Raw genomic sequence first — 20,399 nt, forward strand, 5'->3', positions numbered from 1 at the left:
GAAGCCTACTGGACTATGTAACCCATAGATTAATTATGTAGGTGGCTCCCGAGGGCATCTAGAGCCAGCGCAAAAGGCAAAGGAAAAGGGGTAAAGTGGAGAGGGCGCTCACCACAGACTTGTGGGCGTCGTCGCCGATACCTTCCAAGCTCCTGGAGGCATCAACAACGGCGTTGAGGCTTGAGGACGAGGGAGAAGGGGTGGCCAGCGGTTCCTGCACTCCTCCTGTCGAGCAACCTGAGAGAGGGAGGGAGGAATCTGAGTGTTGAGAAGGCGAGGCACCCACGGTGCAGCAGGGCAAATCAGAGGATGGAATGGAGCTGAAATCATAGTAGAAGCATTACATTCAAATCCATGCATAACCAGTCTGTCATAGAAAACGCAGCCTGCTACAAATCCTTCAATATCCAATAGCATATCTAGCCTGCTCCAAAGGCTAGTCCTCTCCATCTCAAATGTAGCCTACAACACAACCATAAAACCCATAAAACACTCATTAGCACACATGTACAATCAGTCAACTCCCCTGTCGCCTGCAAACCAATGAACCATGAGGCAAATAACCAACAGAAAACTTGCTACAGAAAGGTTGTTTCCATTTCCCATGTCCATAGAACTTGACATGAACAGAGTATTCCTATGCACAAATTCCAATGCTCCACAAGAATTGAACTTGGCAAGCAATTATCATGGGGGGGCTTACAGGTCACTACAACCTGACTGCCCGAATTTCTACTCGAGTAGAAAAGAACTAAAAAACAACACAACCATACTCATTTTGCTATATATAAGTCCACTGCAGGAGTTTGTACTGGATTAGAAAAAAACTAACAGATCCATCTGACCATTCCCTTTGAGAAAATATGAGAAAAGGGAGCTAGCAGGTGCACAATCAGAACAATGATCATGTAGTATTTTTTCTAACCAAATAACAATAAAGAGCAAATCAGCAGCTAGCAGGTGATTTGCTAACATAAGATATGGACATGAAAGAGACCTAGCAAGGCAATTCTAAGAGGAGGGTAACCATGTCCCGGTCCCTGGGGGCAGGAAACCATTGCAAGTCACCCTCTGCACCCGCTAGCAAACCTAGTAGAAGCAGGGGCTGGAGGCGTGGGATTGGGGGACGGCGTCGCCCTCGGCCTTCTTCCCGCCGAAGGGCGCTCCGATAGCATCGAGGAATCAGGGGTTGAAGACATGTATGATCCCTAAGATAAATGACCAAGCAGGGATTAATTAAAACAAACCAACACTTGAACTATCTAATAAATTTAGGGAGACACAATCCAACAACACATGCCCATGATCAACCTGTCCTCCCCTCTCCATCACAAGCGCCAACCAAACACGTAAGAATGGCGGTCTAAGTACCATCCCATGCATAGTCCCTACAATTATCTATAACCAGTCATGTGATTGTTATCTATATTATGAGGCTGTTTGGTTGCTGCCCCGTTCGCCTCGCCAATCGCGGGCCGACCAATTAAGGTTTGTTTAAGTAGTGAACCACTAATTAATTCTAGCATCCTGGTTTGTTTAATTAGCTCCATTGTAGAAAGTTTTAGCACCCTGGGTTGTTAAATTAGGGGGCCACAAATTAGCTCTAGCATCCATGCTTGTTTAATTAGTGAGCCACTAATTATTCAGCCAACTGAGAAGTAGATACACACAATCAGTGATGTATATGCAACACTAAAACAACCATTACTTGTGTTGCTCTCATCATGGCACACATTGCCTGCTTGTCAACAACCAGAACATGCAAAAGATAAATATACCTGAATAGCTACTGCCGGAGAACATCAACGGCGGCATTGTCAGCCTCTTACACTGCAGGTTGCCAGTGTCATCTTCCTCCCTAAGCTACTGCCGTCCTCTTCTTCACCAAGATGCCGCCTCCAATGCCATGCCATGGTACCGGAGATGAAAACATTCAGATTCAGTACCAGGCATGGATCAAGATAATGAAGAATCCCAAGAAATCAATGAAACCTAGGTGTCACTTAGTCAGGTCAAAACAACCAGAACCAAATGCACAAAAAACCTGAAACTCCAAGACAAACTAATGTATTTCAGCCCTTATCTCTCACCAAATTCATACACTACAACTCTAATAAAACTGAATATATTTTAGCCTTCATCCCTCAGAATATCCATTTATTCACCCAAAAATACCAATCAAAAGGGGCACAACTGAAGCGGCAAAGAATCTCCTAACTATCATATGACAGAAACATCTCCAAGACAATTGAATATATTCTAGCCCTGGCTGTCATCTGATCCATGTAGCAAAACCGCAAGACAGTTGATGCCGTCATCTCCCACAAGATCCATCTATTCATCCAAAAAATATGAAGCCATCTAATTATTGTATGACCCACCTGTGAGGCCTGAACCCCACCTCAACAACAAAGACATACTTTATTAAAAAAATGTAGCTAGATCCAATGCCCCCCTAGACAACATGGTACCAACAAAACAAGACAGATCCAAACCTCCATTCCTCTATCTTTGCCTTAGTCTCTCAACAGGTCCATTTATTTATCCATAAGCACCAAACAAAAGGCACACCAAAACAGTAAAGCATCTCATGGCGTACTCCTCATTATCATACAATCCCAACAAACTTGCTGGCCTAAACCTCTCCACAACAACAAAGGCATGTTTCACTAAGAACATACCTAGATCCAATGCTCCCCTGGACAAGAAGCTAGAAAGAGAATAAGACAGATCCAAAAAGGCCCTTCCTTGGAGCCTAGCTAGACTGAAAGCAACAAAAACACCAACACTCCACCAACAGAGGATCACACGCCCTACAAGGATCCAGACAAATAACAGAATACATAAATCTGTGCTCCGCCAATAACAAGTCGTAGCACTTTTGGCTTTTACCAAAGACAATAAAAAACAAAATAAGACTCTCACTTCCCAGCCTACACACCATCATGCACAACAACAGAATATAACAAACCTAAAAAACCACATGGCCATACCAGCATACACCTAGCCCTAACGGAAGATTGAAAAGTATGTGGAGAAGAGGGGTTGACCTTCAGATGACCCAAAGATCCACAAACGAACAAAAAGGACTTGCAGCCATGGTGGATCTGGCCGCCACCATGATCATCCCCTCACCCAACTCGTCCTCTGCTGCTACAAAACAAGAGATTAGAGAGAGGAAGAGGGAGATGAGGAGGAGGAGGGAGGGGAGGGGATGAAATCACCTGACATAGCCGTCGGTGTTGGAACCAACACCCGAAACCCTAACCACGGGGCAGGGTCACGAGTAGGGGGCCGTGAGCGGCGAATCCGGCAGGAGGAGAGGACGCAATGGAGCGAGGCGAGCTCGGCGCTGTGCTGCACGGTGGCGGAGATGTCGGGGCTCGCCGGAATCAAGCGGCGTACGTGGAGCAGACGAGAGGGAGGACTGGGGGGGGGGGGGCTCTGTTGCGGCGCATCTGGACGGCGCCGGAGCAGTAGATGGATGCCGACGGCGTGGTTCGAGGCGGTGGGTGGCGGTGGCGGCGGCGGCGGCGGTATGGGCGGGAGGAGAGGAGGCACGTGCGGGAGGTAGGGGAACGAGAGAGAGGGGGAGAGGAGGCGCACAGGCGGCGGCGAGGAAGGAGGAGAGGGAGGCGTGGGCGGGAGGAGGCCGGGCGTGTTGGGGAACGTAGTAATTTCAAAATTTTCCTACGCACACGCAAGATCATGATGATGCACAGCAACGAGACGGGAGAGTATTGTCTACGTACCCACGCAGACCGACTGCGGAAGCGTTGACACAACGTAGAGGAAGTAGTCGTACGTCTTCCCGATCCGACCGATCCAAGCACCGTTACTCCAGCACCTCCGAGTTCTTAGCACACGTACAGCTCGATGACAATCCCCGGGCTCCGATCCAGCAAAGCGTCGGGGAGGAGTTCCGTCAGCACGACGGCGTGGTGACGATCTTGATGTTCTACCGTCGCAGGGCTTCGCCTAAGCACCGCTACAATATGATCGAGGTGGAATATGGTGGCAGGGGGCACCGCACACGGCTAAGGAACGATCTCAAGGATCAACTTGTGTGTCCTAGGATGCCCCTGCCTCCGTATATAAAGGAGCCAAGGGGGAGGGGGCGGCCGGCCAAGGAGGGCGCGCCAAGGGAGTCCTACTCCCTCTGGGAGTAGGATTCCCCCCCCCCCCAATCCTAGTTGGAATAGGATTCCTCGAGGGGGGAAAGAGAGAGAGGGGGCCGGCCACCTCTCCTTGTCCTAATAGGACTAGGGGAGGGGGGAGGCGCGCGGCCCACCTTGGGCTGCCCCTTTCTCCTTTCCACTAAAGCCCACTAAGGCCCATATAGCTCCCGGGGGGTTCCGGTAACCTCCCGGTACTCCAGTAAAATCCCGATTTCACCCGGAACACTTCCGATATCCAAACATAGGCTTCCAATATATCAATCTTTATGTCTCGACCATTTTGAGACTCCTCGTCATGTCCATGATCACATCCGGGACTCCAAACAATCTTCGGTACATCAAAATGCATAAACTCATAATAACTGTCATCGTAACGTTAAGCGTGCGGACCCTACGGTTCGAGAACAATGTAGACATGACCGAGACACGTCTCCGGTCAATAACCAATAGCGGGACCTGGATGCCCATATTGGCTCCTACATATTCTACGAAGATCTTTATCGGTCAGACAGCATAACAACATACGTTGTTCCCTTTGTCATCGGTATGTTACTTGCCCGAGATTCGATCGTCGGTATCCAATACCTAGTTCAATCTCGTTACCGGCAAGTCTCTTTACTCGTTCCGTAATATATCATCCCGCAACTAACTCATTAGTTGCAATGCTTGCAAGGCTTATGTGATGTGCATTACCGAGAGGGCCCAGAGATACCTCTCCGACAATCGGAGTGACAAATCCTATTCTCGAAATACGCCAACCCAACATTTACCATTGGAGACACCTGTAGAGCTCCTTTATAATCACCCAGTTACGTTGTGACGTTTGGTAGCACACAAAGTGTTCCTCCGGCAAACGGGAGTTGCATAATCTCATAGTCATAGGAACATGTATAAGTCATGAAGAAAGCAATAGCAACATACTAAACGATCGGGTGCTAAGCTAATGGAATGGGTCATGTCAATCAGATCATTCAACTAATGATGTGACATCGTTAATCAAATAACAACACTTTGTTCATGGTTAGGAAACATAACCATCTTTGATTAACGAGCTAGTCAAGTAGAGGCATACTAGTGACACTAAGTTTGTCTATGTATTCACACATGTATTATGTTTCCGGTTAATACAATTTTAGCATGAATAATAAACATTTATCATGATATAAGAAAATAAATAATAACTTTATTATTGCCTCTAGGACATATTTCCTTCAGGGCGGCAGCGGGTGGAAGGAGGAGGTCGAGTGGCGGCGGGGAAGGAGGAGAGGAGGCGCGTCGGGGGGGTGGAAGGAGGAGGAGAGCGGCGGCTAGGGTTGTCTCCACGGGAGCCAGCCCTTTTATACCCCCCTTGAGTGAAATGACAAAAATGCCCCCGGCGGGGCAGGCTATTTACGCGCGGTGGCACGAAACGGGAGTAACTATTCATTTCTACAGTGCTCATCCTAGATCCGACGGCCGAGGTCATCCAGCGGCTCGATCCGACGGCCGGAATTCCATCAAGCGAACCGATCCGACGGCCGAGAGTGCCTGAGCTCTGAGAGAGCCTGTGGTCACATTCGTCTCTTATCTCTTGATGGGAGTGTCTTTACCTCCAGTGCCATATCTTGCTTACTGCGAGACGGTAGTACTTGGGAGCGGGTTTTTGTGTTGTTTATTTTGGGTGTTTCCTTTGCCGGTTTTATTTGATTTTTACTCTCTCCGTTCCATAACGTAAGATATTTTTTGACATTAGTGTAAGATGTTTTTTGACAGTACATATTTTGTAGTGTCAAAAAATATATAAGACAAAGAAATAAATATTTACTCGCGTAAAGGCCCTACAAAGGAGTAATCACTGAGTTCCTTTGTAATAAAATCTTATATTATGGTACGGAGGAAGTACTATCACATTTATGCAACATTGAAACGCATATGGGCAATTATCTAATTCGGAAAATGGAACACAGCCGTCGCTTCTCATCCCAAGGAAGGCAATTATCTAATTCTGAAGCATCCGGTCTCAAGTGGTAATATTACTCTTTGAAAATCTGCTGAATAGCTCTGGGCGTATCACATCTTTTGTTTGGGGATGACATAATGTAATTTTTTGAAGTGTCACATGACCAAGGTGTGAACGTTAAAGAAGTTCTCACTTTACATGAGGCAGCCACAGAGCGGACAATTTACATCTATTTTTTCCATTGTCCTTTAGGCCGAGAATTATGGAGAACAATATCAGAAGTTTGGACATTTGCCGGTTTTGGAAGAGATTGAGAACAACGAGAAAGAGTGGTTATTTCATGTGTTGGATTCACTATCTGATATTGAGCGAAGTATGGTTCTTATGACTTTGTGGTCCTGCTGGCATATTCGTAAAGAGGTTGTGCATCACAAGCCACCACCTCCAATGGAAGCATCTAAGAGATTTCTTGTTAGCTACTTGGAACCTTTGGTTGGCCTGAAATTTGATCTATGTGATGATCCTCGGAAGGGCAAGTCAGTAGTGATATATAGGGGTTGTTTGGTTTGAGACTAAGTTTGCCTAAGGTTGCCACACCTAAGGTTAGGCAAGTTTGACCAACTTGGACGGGTGTTTGGTTCAAGCCACACCTTAGGCAAGCCACACTAGGGCCCCACATCACATATACTCAAAAAGTGTGGCAAGATTCCCTTAGGCTTGCCAACTTGTGACTTTCATTTTGAAGAACTAACCTTAGGCAAGTGTGGGAACATTGTATGGTAAAGTGTGGCATGGTTAGGCATAGAACCAAACAGCTCCATAATGTTGCAGCAAGCAGCTCACATGGATTGATGACACCTAGCTCCACGTCCTGCACACCTCCAGATCAAGGATGGACTAAACTGAATACATATGGGTCCTCGTCTCCTGATGGCGCAGCAGAGGCTGGTATGATTCTTCGGAATGATAGTGGGAAAAGCACATTCTCCTTATGCAGACAGTTATTCTCTTGTTGTGATGCTTTGGAGGTGGAACTCTATGCGTGTTTGGAAGGTTTATCTTTTGCTATCCAACCGAGCGATGCCCCAAATATCATTGAGATGAATTTCATTGTTGTTGTGAAGTTGATCCAAGCTCGTGACCTGGACAGATCAATCTATGCCTCTGTAGTTAAGGAGATTAAGTACCCGGTGTCTCTTCATGATTGTCGTATTACTCATGTAAGTCGGAACCAAAATAAAGTTAGCGATAGTCTAGCAAATTTTACTAGAACTGAAGGCAGAACCATGACTTGCCTTGGTTCTCGCCCTCCTGTTGCCGTCGAGCTGCTCTGGATGATTGTAACCTTGCTACTCCTGAGTAATACAATTTTCTCACCCGCAAAAAAAGGAAGGGACCAGTACATAAAAGAAAAAAAGAGAGATAAATTTCTATGCAGAACACCAACACAAACAAAACTTTTGGCTAAACAAAAGGTGAATTTACACTAGGGACGTTCAACTACAACCTTCTTCTCATTACAAAAACCAAACGGTACAATCGCACAAGGTCTACATAGCAGAAAACACAAGAGTTAATCAGCTAGAATTGTACACACAACACGACCATCGATCCAACGAACTCCCTAAAAAACCGCGTGTTTTACACTTTACGGGTCTGTCTAGGACACATCTAGATGTGACATAACTATGTCACATCTAAGCTGATGTCCACTCTGTTTGTGGTCTATTTTTTTTTATCCTAATTTTTTTATTTTTTATTGCTACATTATATACTTGTAGGAGCTTAGATGTGATATCCTTAAAAAACATCTAGATGTGAATTAGACAAACTGTTTACACTACTGGTTAATCAACCAAGGTCCAATTAATCAAGAGCTATCGTGTCAGTAGCCACCTCGGCCCACCAACTGGTATCCGCCGACCCCCGTCGCCGGCCGCTGGTTGGCATTGGTCACGTACTGCCGCACGGGGTCCTCCGCCACGGGCACCGCCGGCAGCCCCGCCGCGGTGAGCTGGTACTGCTGCATCACCAGCACGGACACCATCTTGGAGAACTCGGACGACACCAGCAGGTCCCCGATCGGCCCCAGCTCCGGCGACTCCATCCAGTCGGACAGCGCCGACGTGAGCGGCGAGCTCTCCTCGCCGGGGTGCCTGCCGACGATGTACAGCTCGTGCGCGTTGCCCAGGTTCCGGATGGCCGCCATGGTCTCCTCGCTGTTGGCCACCACCTGCTCCACGTACACGATGGCCTCGTTGCCCACGTTGCGCGACCGGAACTCGTTGAGGTACTCCTCGTCCATCTGCCGCTCCGTCTTGGGCACGTCGGGCACGATGGTGATGGCGCGCGAGCCGGACGGCACGGACGACGGCGGCGCCACCGCCGGCGGCGGCGCCGTGTAGCCTGGCGGGATGAAGCGGACGATGGCGAGGCAGACGCCGGGGTTCTCCACCATCCGCCACGCGTAGGCGAGCCCCTCGCGGTCGTCCGGCCCGCCGAAGAAGAGGAGCGCCATGCGGTGCACGCTGGACAGGCGCGCCGCGGGGGCGCTGAGGCCGCGGTCGACGAGGATGCCGACGGAGCAGGGCGCCGAGTTGAGGATGCTCTCGTTGAAGCCCTTGAGGGCGGGGTGGATGGGCTCCATGCCGCCGTCCACCGTCTGCTGCTTGTGGAACGGGAGCACGATGAGCGACACGTGCTTGTCCTCCGCCAGCACCGACACGTCCTCGTGCATCGTCTGGTACGGCGACACCGCCGTCAGCGCCTGGACCGACACGCCGGCTGCTCGTGGACAATGCATTCATGATTCACGTCAGGTCACACGTCGTTGCATTGCATCGATCGATCTCAACGGAAGGCATACGAGGACTACTGACCGACGCTCTCCTCGTAGTTCTCGAAGGCGTTGAAGATGTGCTCGCTGGCGCTGGTGCTGGCGCTGCGGTTCTGGTTGGCGGCGGTGTGGTGGGCGGCGAGCATGTTTGACGCGCGCCCGGTGAGCTCCACTAGGTGGAGCGCGTAGATGAATAGGGGGGAGCGCTTGCTCGGGTTGGAGAGCTCGAGGAGGGAGATGATGGACGGCACGTTGCGGGTGGTGTGCACGCACGCCAGCATGCGCAGCTCCGCGTCGTGCTTCGACCGCTGCAGGTTGCGCCGCTTGTACCCGACCAGCCGCCGCGCCGGACGGTACACCGTGGTCACCACCGGCGTCACCAGCGCCGTCATCGCCACCGACACCAGCACCATCACCGCGAACGACTCATCGTCCAGCACCTGCAACCACAACAACACCGACCCATGTCACGTTCGCCCGCTAGCTAGTTGCAAATTGAAATTGTTCAAATCCGCGCGAGAGATGAAGATGGTCACCTGCTTGTCCCTTCCGATGTTGAGGACGATCATCTCGACGAGCCCCCTGGTGTTCATGAGGAAGCCGAGGGCGACGCCGTCGCGGAAGGTCATGGTGTAGGAGATGGCGATGAGGATGGTGCCCATGATCTTGGCGAAGCTGGCCATGACGAACACCAGCACCAGGAGCCCCGCGGTGACCGGGTCGCGCACCCGGGTCACGTTGGTGCGGAGGCCACTGATGGCGAAGAAGAGCGGGAGCAGCAGCCCCATCACGAAGTCCTCCAGCTTCTCGATCAGCACCACGCCGAGCTCCCCGCTGGGTATCACCAGCCCGTAGACGAAGGCGCCGAACACGGAGTGGATGCCGATGGCGTCGGTGCACACGCCGGAGATCATGACGCCGGTGAGTATGAGCGTGACCTGCACGTCGCTGATGGTCTCGCCCTCGGGGATGCGGCGGACGATCCACCACATGACCGGGCGCACGACGTAGAAGCACGCCAGCACGAACGCCACGCCGGAGAGGAGCACGTAGAGGGAGGAGAACGGGGTGCTGTTCACGTCGGAGATGGCGATGGCGAGCGCGAGCAGGATCCAGGCGCACATGTCGTTGACGATGGCCGCGGACATGGCGATCTTGCCGAGGTCCGAGTTGAGCAGCTTGATCTCGGCGAGGATCCGGGCGAGCACCGGGAAGGCCGTGACGGAGAGCGCGACGCCGAGGAAGAGCAGGAAGGAGGCCTGGTGCACGTTCTTGGACACCTGGTGCCGGAAGATGAAGGAGGTGGCGGTGCCGATGCAGAAGGGCAGCGCCATGCCGGCCACGGCGATGATGACGGCCTTCTTCCCGGAGCGCTTGATGACGTTGACGTCCATCTCGAGGCCGACCAGGAAGAGGAAGTAGAGAAGGCCCAGGTGCGCCACCGTCTCCAGGGTGAGCAGGCTCCGGCCCGGGAACACGGTGCCCGCCCACGTCCCGACCTGCCCCATCACCGACGGGCCCAGGATGACGCCGGCCTGCAGCACATACGTACGTCCGTTGAGCAAGCAAGCAAGCAGAATCCTGTTCTCAATTAATGGAGGCAGGGCACGTACGAGGATCTCAGCGATGACGCGGGGCTGGCGGAAGGGCTTGAGGAGGAGGACGAGGAGGCGGGTGGTGCCGACGATGACGGCCGTCTGGAGGATGAAGATGGGGAGGGAGAACTCCAGCGGGTTGACGCCCTCCCAGATGCCGTACGTGGTGACCTTCATGGGCGAGTAGCACACCACCGCCGCCGCCGCCGCGCCGGAGCCGGTCATCCCGGCGGCGGCGGCGGCCTGCTCCATCGGCGCCGTGACGTCGCCACCGCCGGGTAACGTGTCGGTCATCTCGGCGCATGGGACGACGCCGAGCTCTCGTGCGTGGGCGCCGCGCTCTGCTCCCTTGGGCGCGCGCGCGCGGGCCGCGGGTTCGCTGGATTTCGCGACAGAGAGGAGTGTGGCTGGTTCACGAACGGTGGAAACGGTCAAAGTGAAGAGAGAGAGAGAGAGAGAGAGAGAGAGAGAGGGGGAGCGTATGGGCGCGCGCGGCGGTGAGTGGGAGAGGAGCTGCTAATTTCGGCCGGAGCAATGCTACACACACGGACTGATTTTTAGGGAATCAACGGATTGGCACACATCCCACTGAAAATCAAGGGGGTGGGGAGAGATTAGTATAGAAAAAGTAAAATACATCAGGAGTCATAGAACTTGCACGTAATGGTCAGTTTGGTGCATAAACTTGCAAAATACGTGTTTCTAGTCATCAAACTTGCGTGGACATGCAAATACGGTCACATTTTCCGTACACGGATGTATTCACTGCTTATATGGCATGCCAGCATGACCGGGGCCCATTGTCAGTGGCTGAAGCGTTGTGCATGTAATATTTTTTGTAGAAGCACCTTCAAGTTTTTTTTAAACTTCGTACAAAAGCCCTCCAACACAGGTAATGTTAAATAGTATTCCGCTGGGTCCTGCCCGTCAGTGTGCGTTGTGAATAATTTGGACTAGAAAATAGGTCTGAGGGAGTTCGAACCATCGACTAGCTGTAATAGCGCTAGAGTAGTAACCACACCACCGTTGTTGTTTACACGGACTACCAATGTGTAGATCCTTTAGGCTAAATAAAGGTACACATTTAGAATTATATTTTCTTTTGTCAACATTTTCAAATTTAAATTATTAAAATTCAAACATATTTTCCGCTGATTTGTCTGAAAGGAAATTACGGACATTCATTCTGCACTATATTTTGCTTTTTAGATTTTGTAACTTAAAATTATTAGAATTCAAGCAAATTTTTAGTTGACTTGTCTGGAAAATTTACGTACATTCATTCTGGCCTATATTTTTCAATCTAGTTTTCCAATTTAAAATTATTCAAATTCAAACAAAATTCTGTTGATATGTTTGAAAGAAATTTATGTACATTCATTATGGACTATATTATCTTTTGTTTGGGTTATTCAAATTCTTAAAAAGGTTGTTTTGTTAAAAAAAATGTACATTCATTCTGACCTATATTTTCTTTAATCAAGATTTTTAAATTTAAAGTTATTCAAATTCAAACAGAAATTTCTTTTGATTTGTCCAAAGGAAATTATTTACATTCAATCTAAAGTACACTTTACTTTATCTAGGTTTTTTAATTTAAAAGTATTCGATTTCAAACAAAAAATTAGTTGATTTGCCCGCAAACATACATTCATTCTGCACTATATTTTGTTTTATCTAGATTTTCTAAAAAAAATTGAATTCTAAGCGCATTTGTAGCAAACCCCTCGTATCACGCCGACCCATAAAATAATCGTCAGTTTACGATTTTGCGCCAAAAAGTTGTCTAAATAGACACGGTAAACACACCATAAAGGTCCGCATATAAGGGGTCTGCTACAGATACTCTAACGGAAATTGGTTGATTTGTCCGTAAAAAATACATGCATTCATTCCGAAAAATACTCAAATTCAAAAGAGAAATCTAGTCAATCTGTCCAAAAAAATTATCTAGGATATAAGTTGTTTTCTTACATAGAAAAAACGAAAGCAAAATACATAAGATAAATTGCATTTATCTTTTTATGTGTCATTGTGACCGGATGGTTCGAACCGGGGCTTCCACCTTTTCACCAATCCTTTTCTGGTTTTGATTTCTATTTTAATTAGGACGGTCCTCATATATAAAGCTAATTGTGCACGTTAGACGTCAAACGTCAGTTAGCCGATTGGCGGGCAATATGCGTGCGAATTGCGGGTGTGGTCGAATCCCATCCATACTGATCCATCCTTTTTTTCCGTTTTACTTCAGAATTTTTTGTGTAAATAAATGAAATGCAAGGGTGCTTTCTGAAAAAAAACACATGCGGATTACCCACCTCCTCAGCCACTGACAGCGGGCCCATGTAATGTTGGCACGCCGCGCTACGGTAGAAAGTACCGTATTTGCACGCCCACGCAAGTTTGATGACTAGAAACATGTATTTTACAAGTTTATGCACCAAACTGACCGTCGCGTGCAAGTTCTATGACTGCCCGTGTATTTACCTCGTATGGAAACAGCCGGTAAAACTCTGTAAAATGCCCGGCTCTTTAGAGAAGATAATACAAAGTACATGTGAAGTACAAGGGATTGAATATGTTCTACGATAAGCCTGACCCCGATTTATATAACATACCGGGGCCTGGGTCGCCTGATCGATGCAGACATATCCCTCCGTGGCTCCGATATCTATGGATTGTGCTCTAAGTCTTGGATCTTCATGTAATTTGCTATCGGTCACCCAAAGTGGCCCAGGAGCATGGGGGTCATAGCCCAAACCACCAGGTCGGGAACCGACATGGCGAGGAGCCCCTTGGCCGGGACACCGGCAAGCGGCAACCAACTACATATTTGACTCCAACCCTAGTTGACGACCATCAATTAATCATCAAGACACATCCTACGCAACCGCCAGAGGGATCTCCCTTCTTGTCGGGAGGCCTCTCCCTCCATAGCCTCATCATCACAACAACATCCACACAAGAGGAGGATAAGGAGGCACCGCCACTGTCACTAGGCACTGGCCCTAGGTCATGCGTGCCGGCCACCACCTATATCTTCCTCCTTTCTCATGTATTTTGTAAGACTGTACATGGTGATGACATCCATGAACCATTCCTTTTTGTGTAGTTATTCATCTATGTTTGAGGGATTGATCCAGTTCTAGGTTTAAGTATAGTCTAGTATGCAATATTAAACTTTGTGGCACATGCCACCATCTAGTATTTACTCTTTTCCTGTTGTAAGTAAGGCTATGTTGGGAGACGTTTTTTCATACAATCTTGTGAGCACTTGCACATATACTAAGTAGATAGATGAGTTTAATGATCGTTTGATTTTTTGTGTATTATTGACATCTCATGTGTAACCACAACAAGAGGTTATATGTAGTGCACAGATGAGCGTGGGTAGCCATAGCGGATCATTTATTTATCTAAGGAGCAATGGTTAACCATAGAGGGCAATGCCTTGTTCTTGTCCTTGTGGTCTTTATCACTTCTGACTGACACATCAGTACAATGTTAGGAATGGGACATTGAGTTACCTTTGCAGCGGCAGTTGGGAGGTAACGATGTTTGGTAGACCGCCTATTATATTATAGACCTCTACCACGTAATTGCCCCTCTAGTACTGGTGAGACCGAAGCCTAGACACCGTCTGTCATTCTATTCAATCCTGCATTTATAACACCATTTTTACTTTTGGTTATCGTCTACTTCACTTTATGTTCTAGTTTATAGTTCAGTTAATTCCATTTATTATTGTCTTCCTAGCAACCGGTGGAATAGAGTATTTCCGTACTATGGTTTTGGTGCGAACGTACCTATGTAGCTGGTGGTTTCTTCCTTTAGGTCAAGTGGGTTCGACATATAAAGCCAAGTTTCAATACTTCTTGCGAATTGTGCTTCAACTAGAATTTGTGCCCTTGGAGGATATCATCCCTACAACACCATGTCGCTGCATCGTGTCCGATCATCCAACTCGCAGTCGTAGCGCACAAGTGTCAAATATGTCTGGGTGTGTGCTACTGTGGCCTTGTCCAACACTCGTTGGATCTCTGGTTTGGGGATGCTAGGTTTTGTGCTCCAAGATTTCGGGAGAAATCCCATCGCCAACTCCTGCTGGCGACAACAATGACGAGGCTCCCCAAGTGTCGTTTCCCTTATTGGAGGTCATGTGGTGGAGTAACGGTGCATCAAACCCATTGCCGAGTACCGGGAACCAACGCTTCTATGTTGGTTGACCATTTGCATACCCAGTAATGCTCCCCAAAGCCTCCTTGTCACCGTAGCTCGGGGCCTTTGACTTCGTCAACTCGTGGATGTGTGCGCCCTTCTTTCACACTCCATGCTGGGAAACTAACCCCCATCAGGTGGAGATGCTTCCGTTGGCGGCATTCTTTGAGGTCATGTAACTCCTCCACCGCTCATTCTTCCCACCTCATGTGGGCTATGACCATCATTCTAGCAAAGAATTGTGTGTTCTTCTCGTGCGCTACCTACGAGCCAAAGATGGTGCAACTACTTTGTTGATGATAATTTGCAGTCCTACCTGTGGTTTCGGTGTTGCTTCAACTAGAGCCCTCTTTGTGTGTCCCTGCTCGGAGTTGGCCATGTGTTGTCTTTCGGCATCCTGTACGACCATCAGTGACCTCTCTCTTTTGTTAGTACCACTTTGTATGCAATTATAACATACACCGCAATGTGCTATGGATCATACTGATAGCATGTCAATATGTGTGCCACTTCCACAAGAGCATGGCCCATTCGAGCACGTAAACCTGGGCCGAGTTCAGTGCGAGTGCGCACCTACTATTACGACCAACTCTGGCGCTCTTGTGTTGCCAGAGCTACATATCGCTTACCGCGAGAGCGAGTTTCGTCTCACAATAGGTGAGCGGTAAGATGGGCCGGCCCAATTAACACATTCACAAGCGGTGTTCCGAAGGTTATGCACTAGTTCATGGGACCTTCCACCGGTTTTGGAAGGTTTCATACAATTCTTTTTGTTTTCTATGTTTCTATTCACTGTTTTCGCCATTTTATTTTTGGTTTTCTTTTTCCAATTCATTTTCTATTTGTTTCTTTTTTTTCATATACATGTCGACTTTTTGAATACATGTTGTACATTTTCCTTATACATGTCGAACATTTTTTGATACACGTTGAACATTTTTTAAATGCATGATGAACATCTTATTCACATACATGTTATGAATAATGTTTAACATTTTTCAAATACACGTTGAACATTTATCACACATTGAACATCTTTTGAATACACGGAAACAATTTTCAGATATACCTTGAGCATTTTTATAAATACATATGATGAACATTTTAAAAATACAGGTTGTCATTTTTCATATACACACGAATTTGTTTTTGATACACGTTGAACATTTTTTATATACATGATGGACATCTTTTCAAATATTATGAACATAATTTGTTTAAAGATGTGAGCATTTTTAAATGACGCAAATATTTTTTGAGTGCTGTGAATATTTTTAAAATGTTGCGCGAATAAATGTTTTACACTTGCGGAACATTTTTTAAACGCGTGAACCTGTTTTGAATGGCACAAACATTTTTTTTGAAATGCATAGACATTTTTTTAGAACCGTGAGGATAAAAATTTACATTCTCCGAACATTTTATAATACATGGTAAATATCTTTTAAACTAATTACAGTAATTTTTCCACATATCTATGTTTTACCACTAAATATAAACATTTTTTAGCATATCAAAATATAAACATAAGTAAGAAAAAATAAAAATAAAAAGCCTGACACTGACAAAAAGAAAAGAAAAATGAAAAAAAGCCTGTAATTGGTTGGCCCAGTACTCGCTGCCCTCTCTTTAGGCGAGCTGTTAAAAAAAGATTGGTGCATCTCGCAGCAGTCAAAATAAAGCCGCGCCCCTCCTATATGTATCAAACCAAAGTTACCAAACCCTACCCTAGCTCGACCCTTTCCTCTAGGAGACGAAGATGGCGTGCAAGAGGCATCGCGATCGCGACGGCACAGTGGACTCATTGAGCAAGCCAGCAAATCCGGCCGACGACACGGCGGAGTCATCACCGGAGTTCGCCAAGCCGGTCTACCTCGTGGCGGATCGACTGTTCCATAGGACGCTGTACTCCCTCCTCATGGTCGACGCCGCGGCAGACGGCGGCCACAAGGCGCCGCCCGCCCGCAACCTCGGCGTGTTTCCAGGTGCCAAGCGCGACATGTCCTTCGTCACCGCGCACTCGAAGCACGACTCCTGGATCGTTGGCGTCGGCGGGCGGAGAGGGTACACGGCCATCTATGACCCGAGCACGCAGGCGTTGCTCAGTGGCCCGGACCTCCGCTGCCCGAAGCACGAGCCCATCCTCATCTCCCACGGAGGCAAGGTGTACGCCCTCTCACGCCACCCCAGGGTGGGCCGAGACGCAACGCGTGACTTTGAGATGTGGTTCGAGTCCCTCGGCCTCAACGACGGGGAAACCCATGCGACGATGACGACGATGGCTGCTGGTGTTGCTCCTTCTGGACAGCCTTGCCGCCGTCGCCCTTCTTCCCTTGCTCCTTGCGACCGGAGGAATTCCGCAGCCCGCCGAACATCACCGTCTCATCCTACGCCGCCGTCGGCCCCTACATCTTGATCTCCTTGGAGCAGCAAGACCAGGGCACTTGTGCGTTCCACGTGGTGGAGAAAACGTGGGGAGTAAATAGCACTGGTGGTCTAAGAACTTGCACTATGGGTGCACTTTAGTCACACAATTTGCAAACCGGAAAAACCCGTCACAGAACTTGCATTGCAGGTGCAATCAAGTCACACACGCCAACTGAACTGCGCCGACGCCCGGTTTTCTTAGTACTTTTGCAGAAAAGTCCTTCTCGATATTGTTTGAGGGCTGTATTGCAATCTCGGCAGATTTATAACCGAATCGAACCCTAGTTCCCAAATCGAAACCAAATCCCTAGCTCTCGTCTCTCCTTTCACACCTACCGACTAAGCTGATAGATGGGCGGCGGCGGTGACGGCAGCGAGAGCTCGAGCGGTGGTGGCTTTCCTGGCTGGAGTTGTTCCTCCTCCCTCGCTGGAAGTAGCCATGGTGCCGCCATCATCGTGGCGGACTGTATGGCAGGCGACAGCGAGGAGAGCGTGGCACTGGCCAGCCGCGCCGCCGCCGGCGTCGGCGATGGCAGGTCTCCGGCGCCCGCTGCGGCATGGCCTCGCATCCGGGACTCGCGTATGTTTCCTCAAGAGGTGTGGCAGCGGGGCGAGCCGGAGATGCGGCCGGAGTGCGGGCGGGTTGTCATCGCTCGCACTGCTGGCATGGCGGCGCTCGAGCGAGATTTCTATGGCCGTGTCCTGTATGCCACCATCATTGGACAGCCGCGGAGCGTGATGACATCGGAGGCACTAGCGGCGGCGATGGAGTCTCACTGTGCTGTCCGACGGACAACAACCAAGGTGGAGGTCACTTGCCCACCATTCCATTTTTTCGTTCTCTTCGAGTCGATGGATGATTGCACTTGTGTGGTGCACGCGTCGGAGCAGCTTCGTTGTTGTGGCAGTAGGATTTCTTTTCAGCACTGGTCAAGCTTCTCGCGTGGCAAGCCGGAGAAGCTCAAGCACAAGACGTTGGTGAGTTTGGAGGGGCTGCCGGAGGAGGCTTGGGATGCACACACCGTCAACCTGGTGCTCGCCGGTGTCGACGGCGAGCTCATTGACATGCTCCCGGCCACCGACAAGTGGGTGTTGCCGGTCACCGCGTGGCTGCGCAACCCTTCTGGTGTGCCAAAGGTGCTCACCGTATCTGTTCCTGCACCTCCTACGGGGCCATGGAAGCCAGACTCCGACGACAAGAACGCACATTCACCGTCGGCTCCAAATTCTCCCACAGAGCATGCAACCGTAGATTTTCCAGTGATTATGCATGTCAAAGAGGTCGTCGATCGTGGCCCATTGCTAACTAAAGGCTTGGTTGTAGAACTTCTCCCCGATGAAGATGAAGACCTTACCCGGAAGCATACTTTCACCACCTGGCACAGCAAGATAGATGGCATTGGCCCTAGATAATATGGCAAAGCTTAAGCGATGATCAATAGAGTTTGGTGTTTTCATTTGAATTTGTCGGTCTGTAATGTTGAATGTGAACTTGTCGTGTTGTGATGTAAGTTTGTTACTGTCAGTTTGATGTTGTAATCCTGAATGTTGTCTGTTACAACTGTTGTCGCTTATGTGAATTTGCTGATTTTGTTTCATGTGTGCAAAAGTATGCTCTACATATATGATTGCAAATATGTAGAAGATCGGCCCATAATTTCAGCCATAGTTTAAGTAGTAGTTCACCAGAGTTTCGTATCCACCAAAAGACCAGTACATACCACTACAAAAGTTCAATTAGTTGCCACTTCATACTACAACAAAATGAAAGTGTAGCACATGTCCACTTCATACTACTTAGTACTACTAGTTCATGAGAACATAAGGCATCTCAATCTTCTGGGTGACCTTGAACTCATCTTGGGATTCCTCTTACACATGTCCAGTTCTACTTGTTCCTTCCCCAAGTAAGAGCCACTCTATTCCCCTAGTTTTTCTTTTCCTTTTCCCTCTTGTTCTTCTAGAATTTGTTCTTCCCCTTCTTCTTGGTTGGTCTGGTTCATGTTCATGTGCTGGTCCTCTTCCTGCTGCCACTGGCCAACCTCTTGCTCCTCTTCTTCCTCTTGCCCCTCTTGCTCCTCTTGCTCCTTGTGTTGTGTGTGCTGGTTCATCTGGAATGTTGGCCCTAAGCTCAGCAACAAGTGCACTTTCATCTAGAATTCGGTGCATCCTAGAAACAGGTACTCCTTGTGCTGGCCCCTAAAAACATAAATAAGATGAGGACAGAGTCAATTTCACCATATGTCAGTTCATGTCATTTGTGAAATGAATAATAAAATATGTCAATTGTTTTATAAGTACCTCATGTGATAAAATATGTACCATGCTGTCTTGTACTTGTATTGGGTCCAACTGTGGCCTCATAGTTCTATGTTGAATATGCTGACAACATCAACAAACACTATGTAAGCAAATGATTTAATTAATTTGCTTTTAGTAAGTAGAAAAAGTAGAACTCACAATTAATATTACTGGAAAGTCAACATCTCCATTCTCATCAATAACCATTTTGGACTTCTTTTTCTTTGCCTTTTCCATCAGCTGTTGTACTAGTTCATTCATTTTGTCAGTGGGCTTTCTCTTCCTTCCTCTAGAACTTTTTGCTCTAACTTGCTCATTTGGCTCTGCAACATGCTCAGTTTGCTCTGGAACTTGCTCAGGCTGCTCTGCAACATGCCCAGTTTGCTCTGGAACTTGCTCATGCTGCTTTGGAACATGCGCAGTTTGCTCTGGAACTTGCTCAATTTGCTCGGTTTGCTCAGTTTGGCCAGTTACAACATGTTCCTCATCATCCCCACCCACTTCTCTTATTACAGCAGCTTTCAACTTTGAGCAGCCACTTCTGTTATGACCAGCTTCTTTGCAGTAACCACAGTGCATAATAGCACCATGTCTGCTTAGCTTGGTGCCATCTTCACTCTCCTCAGGTTGCTACCTTCTGTTCTTCATTCTCCTTCCATCTCTTCTCTCATATAGTGGTGGTAAAATAGGTGTTGCAGATACAACAACCCACTCATCTTTATCTCTACTTGGATATATCTGTACCCCATAAGCTAGAAAGTATGTTTCCATAGTGTAACAAGAAGAAACCATGGTTTCAGGTTTAATCCTTTCATGTCTGCAACATGCACATGCATGGCTGCAAGGAACACCTGTGAGTTGCCACCTTCTGCAAGTACATGTATGCATATTTAACTCGACTATGT

General features: G+C 48.3%; 3 protein-coding genes across 3 annotated transcripts; 1 reads left to right on the forward strand and 2 right to left on the reverse strand.

Annotated features, from left to right (window-relative positions):
- Positions 1-7,914: 7,914 nt before the first annotated feature.
- LOC125536432 (cation/H(+) antiporter 15) lies at positions 7,915-10,978 on the reverse strand. Its single transcript, XM_048699660.2, has 4 exons — positions 10,567-10,978; positions 9,490-10,488; positions 8,997-9,393; positions 7,915-8,901 (listed from the first exon to the last, which is right to left on the reverse strand). Exons 1-4 carry the CDS (start codon positions 10,840-10,842, stop codon positions 8,003-8,005), a joined length of 2,571 nt encoding a protein of 856 aa, XP_048555617.2. The 5' UTR covers positions 10,843-10,978; the 3' UTR covers positions 7,915-8,002.
- A 6,566-nt stretch (positions 10,979-17,544) lies between these two features.
- LOC147991933 (uncharacterized) lies at positions 17,545-18,606 on the forward strand. The gene has a single exon (XM_087538874.1). The coding sequence runs from the start codon at positions 17,545-17,547 to the stop codon at positions 18,604-18,606; it is 1,062 nt and encodes a 353-aa protein (XP_087395000.1).
- A 336-nt stretch (positions 18,607-18,942) lies between these two features.
- LOC147991934 (uncharacterized) lies at positions 18,943-20,073 on the reverse strand. The gene is made up of 5 exons (XM_087538875.1): positions 19,930-20,073; positions 19,654-19,848; positions 19,495-19,575; positions 19,236-19,392; positions 18,943-18,947 (listed from the first exon to the last, which is right to left on the reverse strand). The coding sequence occupies exons 1-5, from the start codon at positions 20,071-20,073 to the stop codon at positions 18,943-18,945; spliced, it is 582 nt and encodes a 193-aa protein (XP_087395001.1).
- Positions 20,074-20,399: the final 326 nt, after the last annotated feature.

This window comes from Triticum urartu, chromosome 1A (assembly GCF_056163025.1).
Source record: "Triticum urartu cultivar PI428250 chromosome 1A, HENAU_Tu73, whole genome shotgun sequence".
Classification (NCBI taxonomy): Eukaryota; Viridiplantae; Streptophyta; class Magnoliopsida; order Poales; family Poaceae; genus Triticum; species Triticum urartu.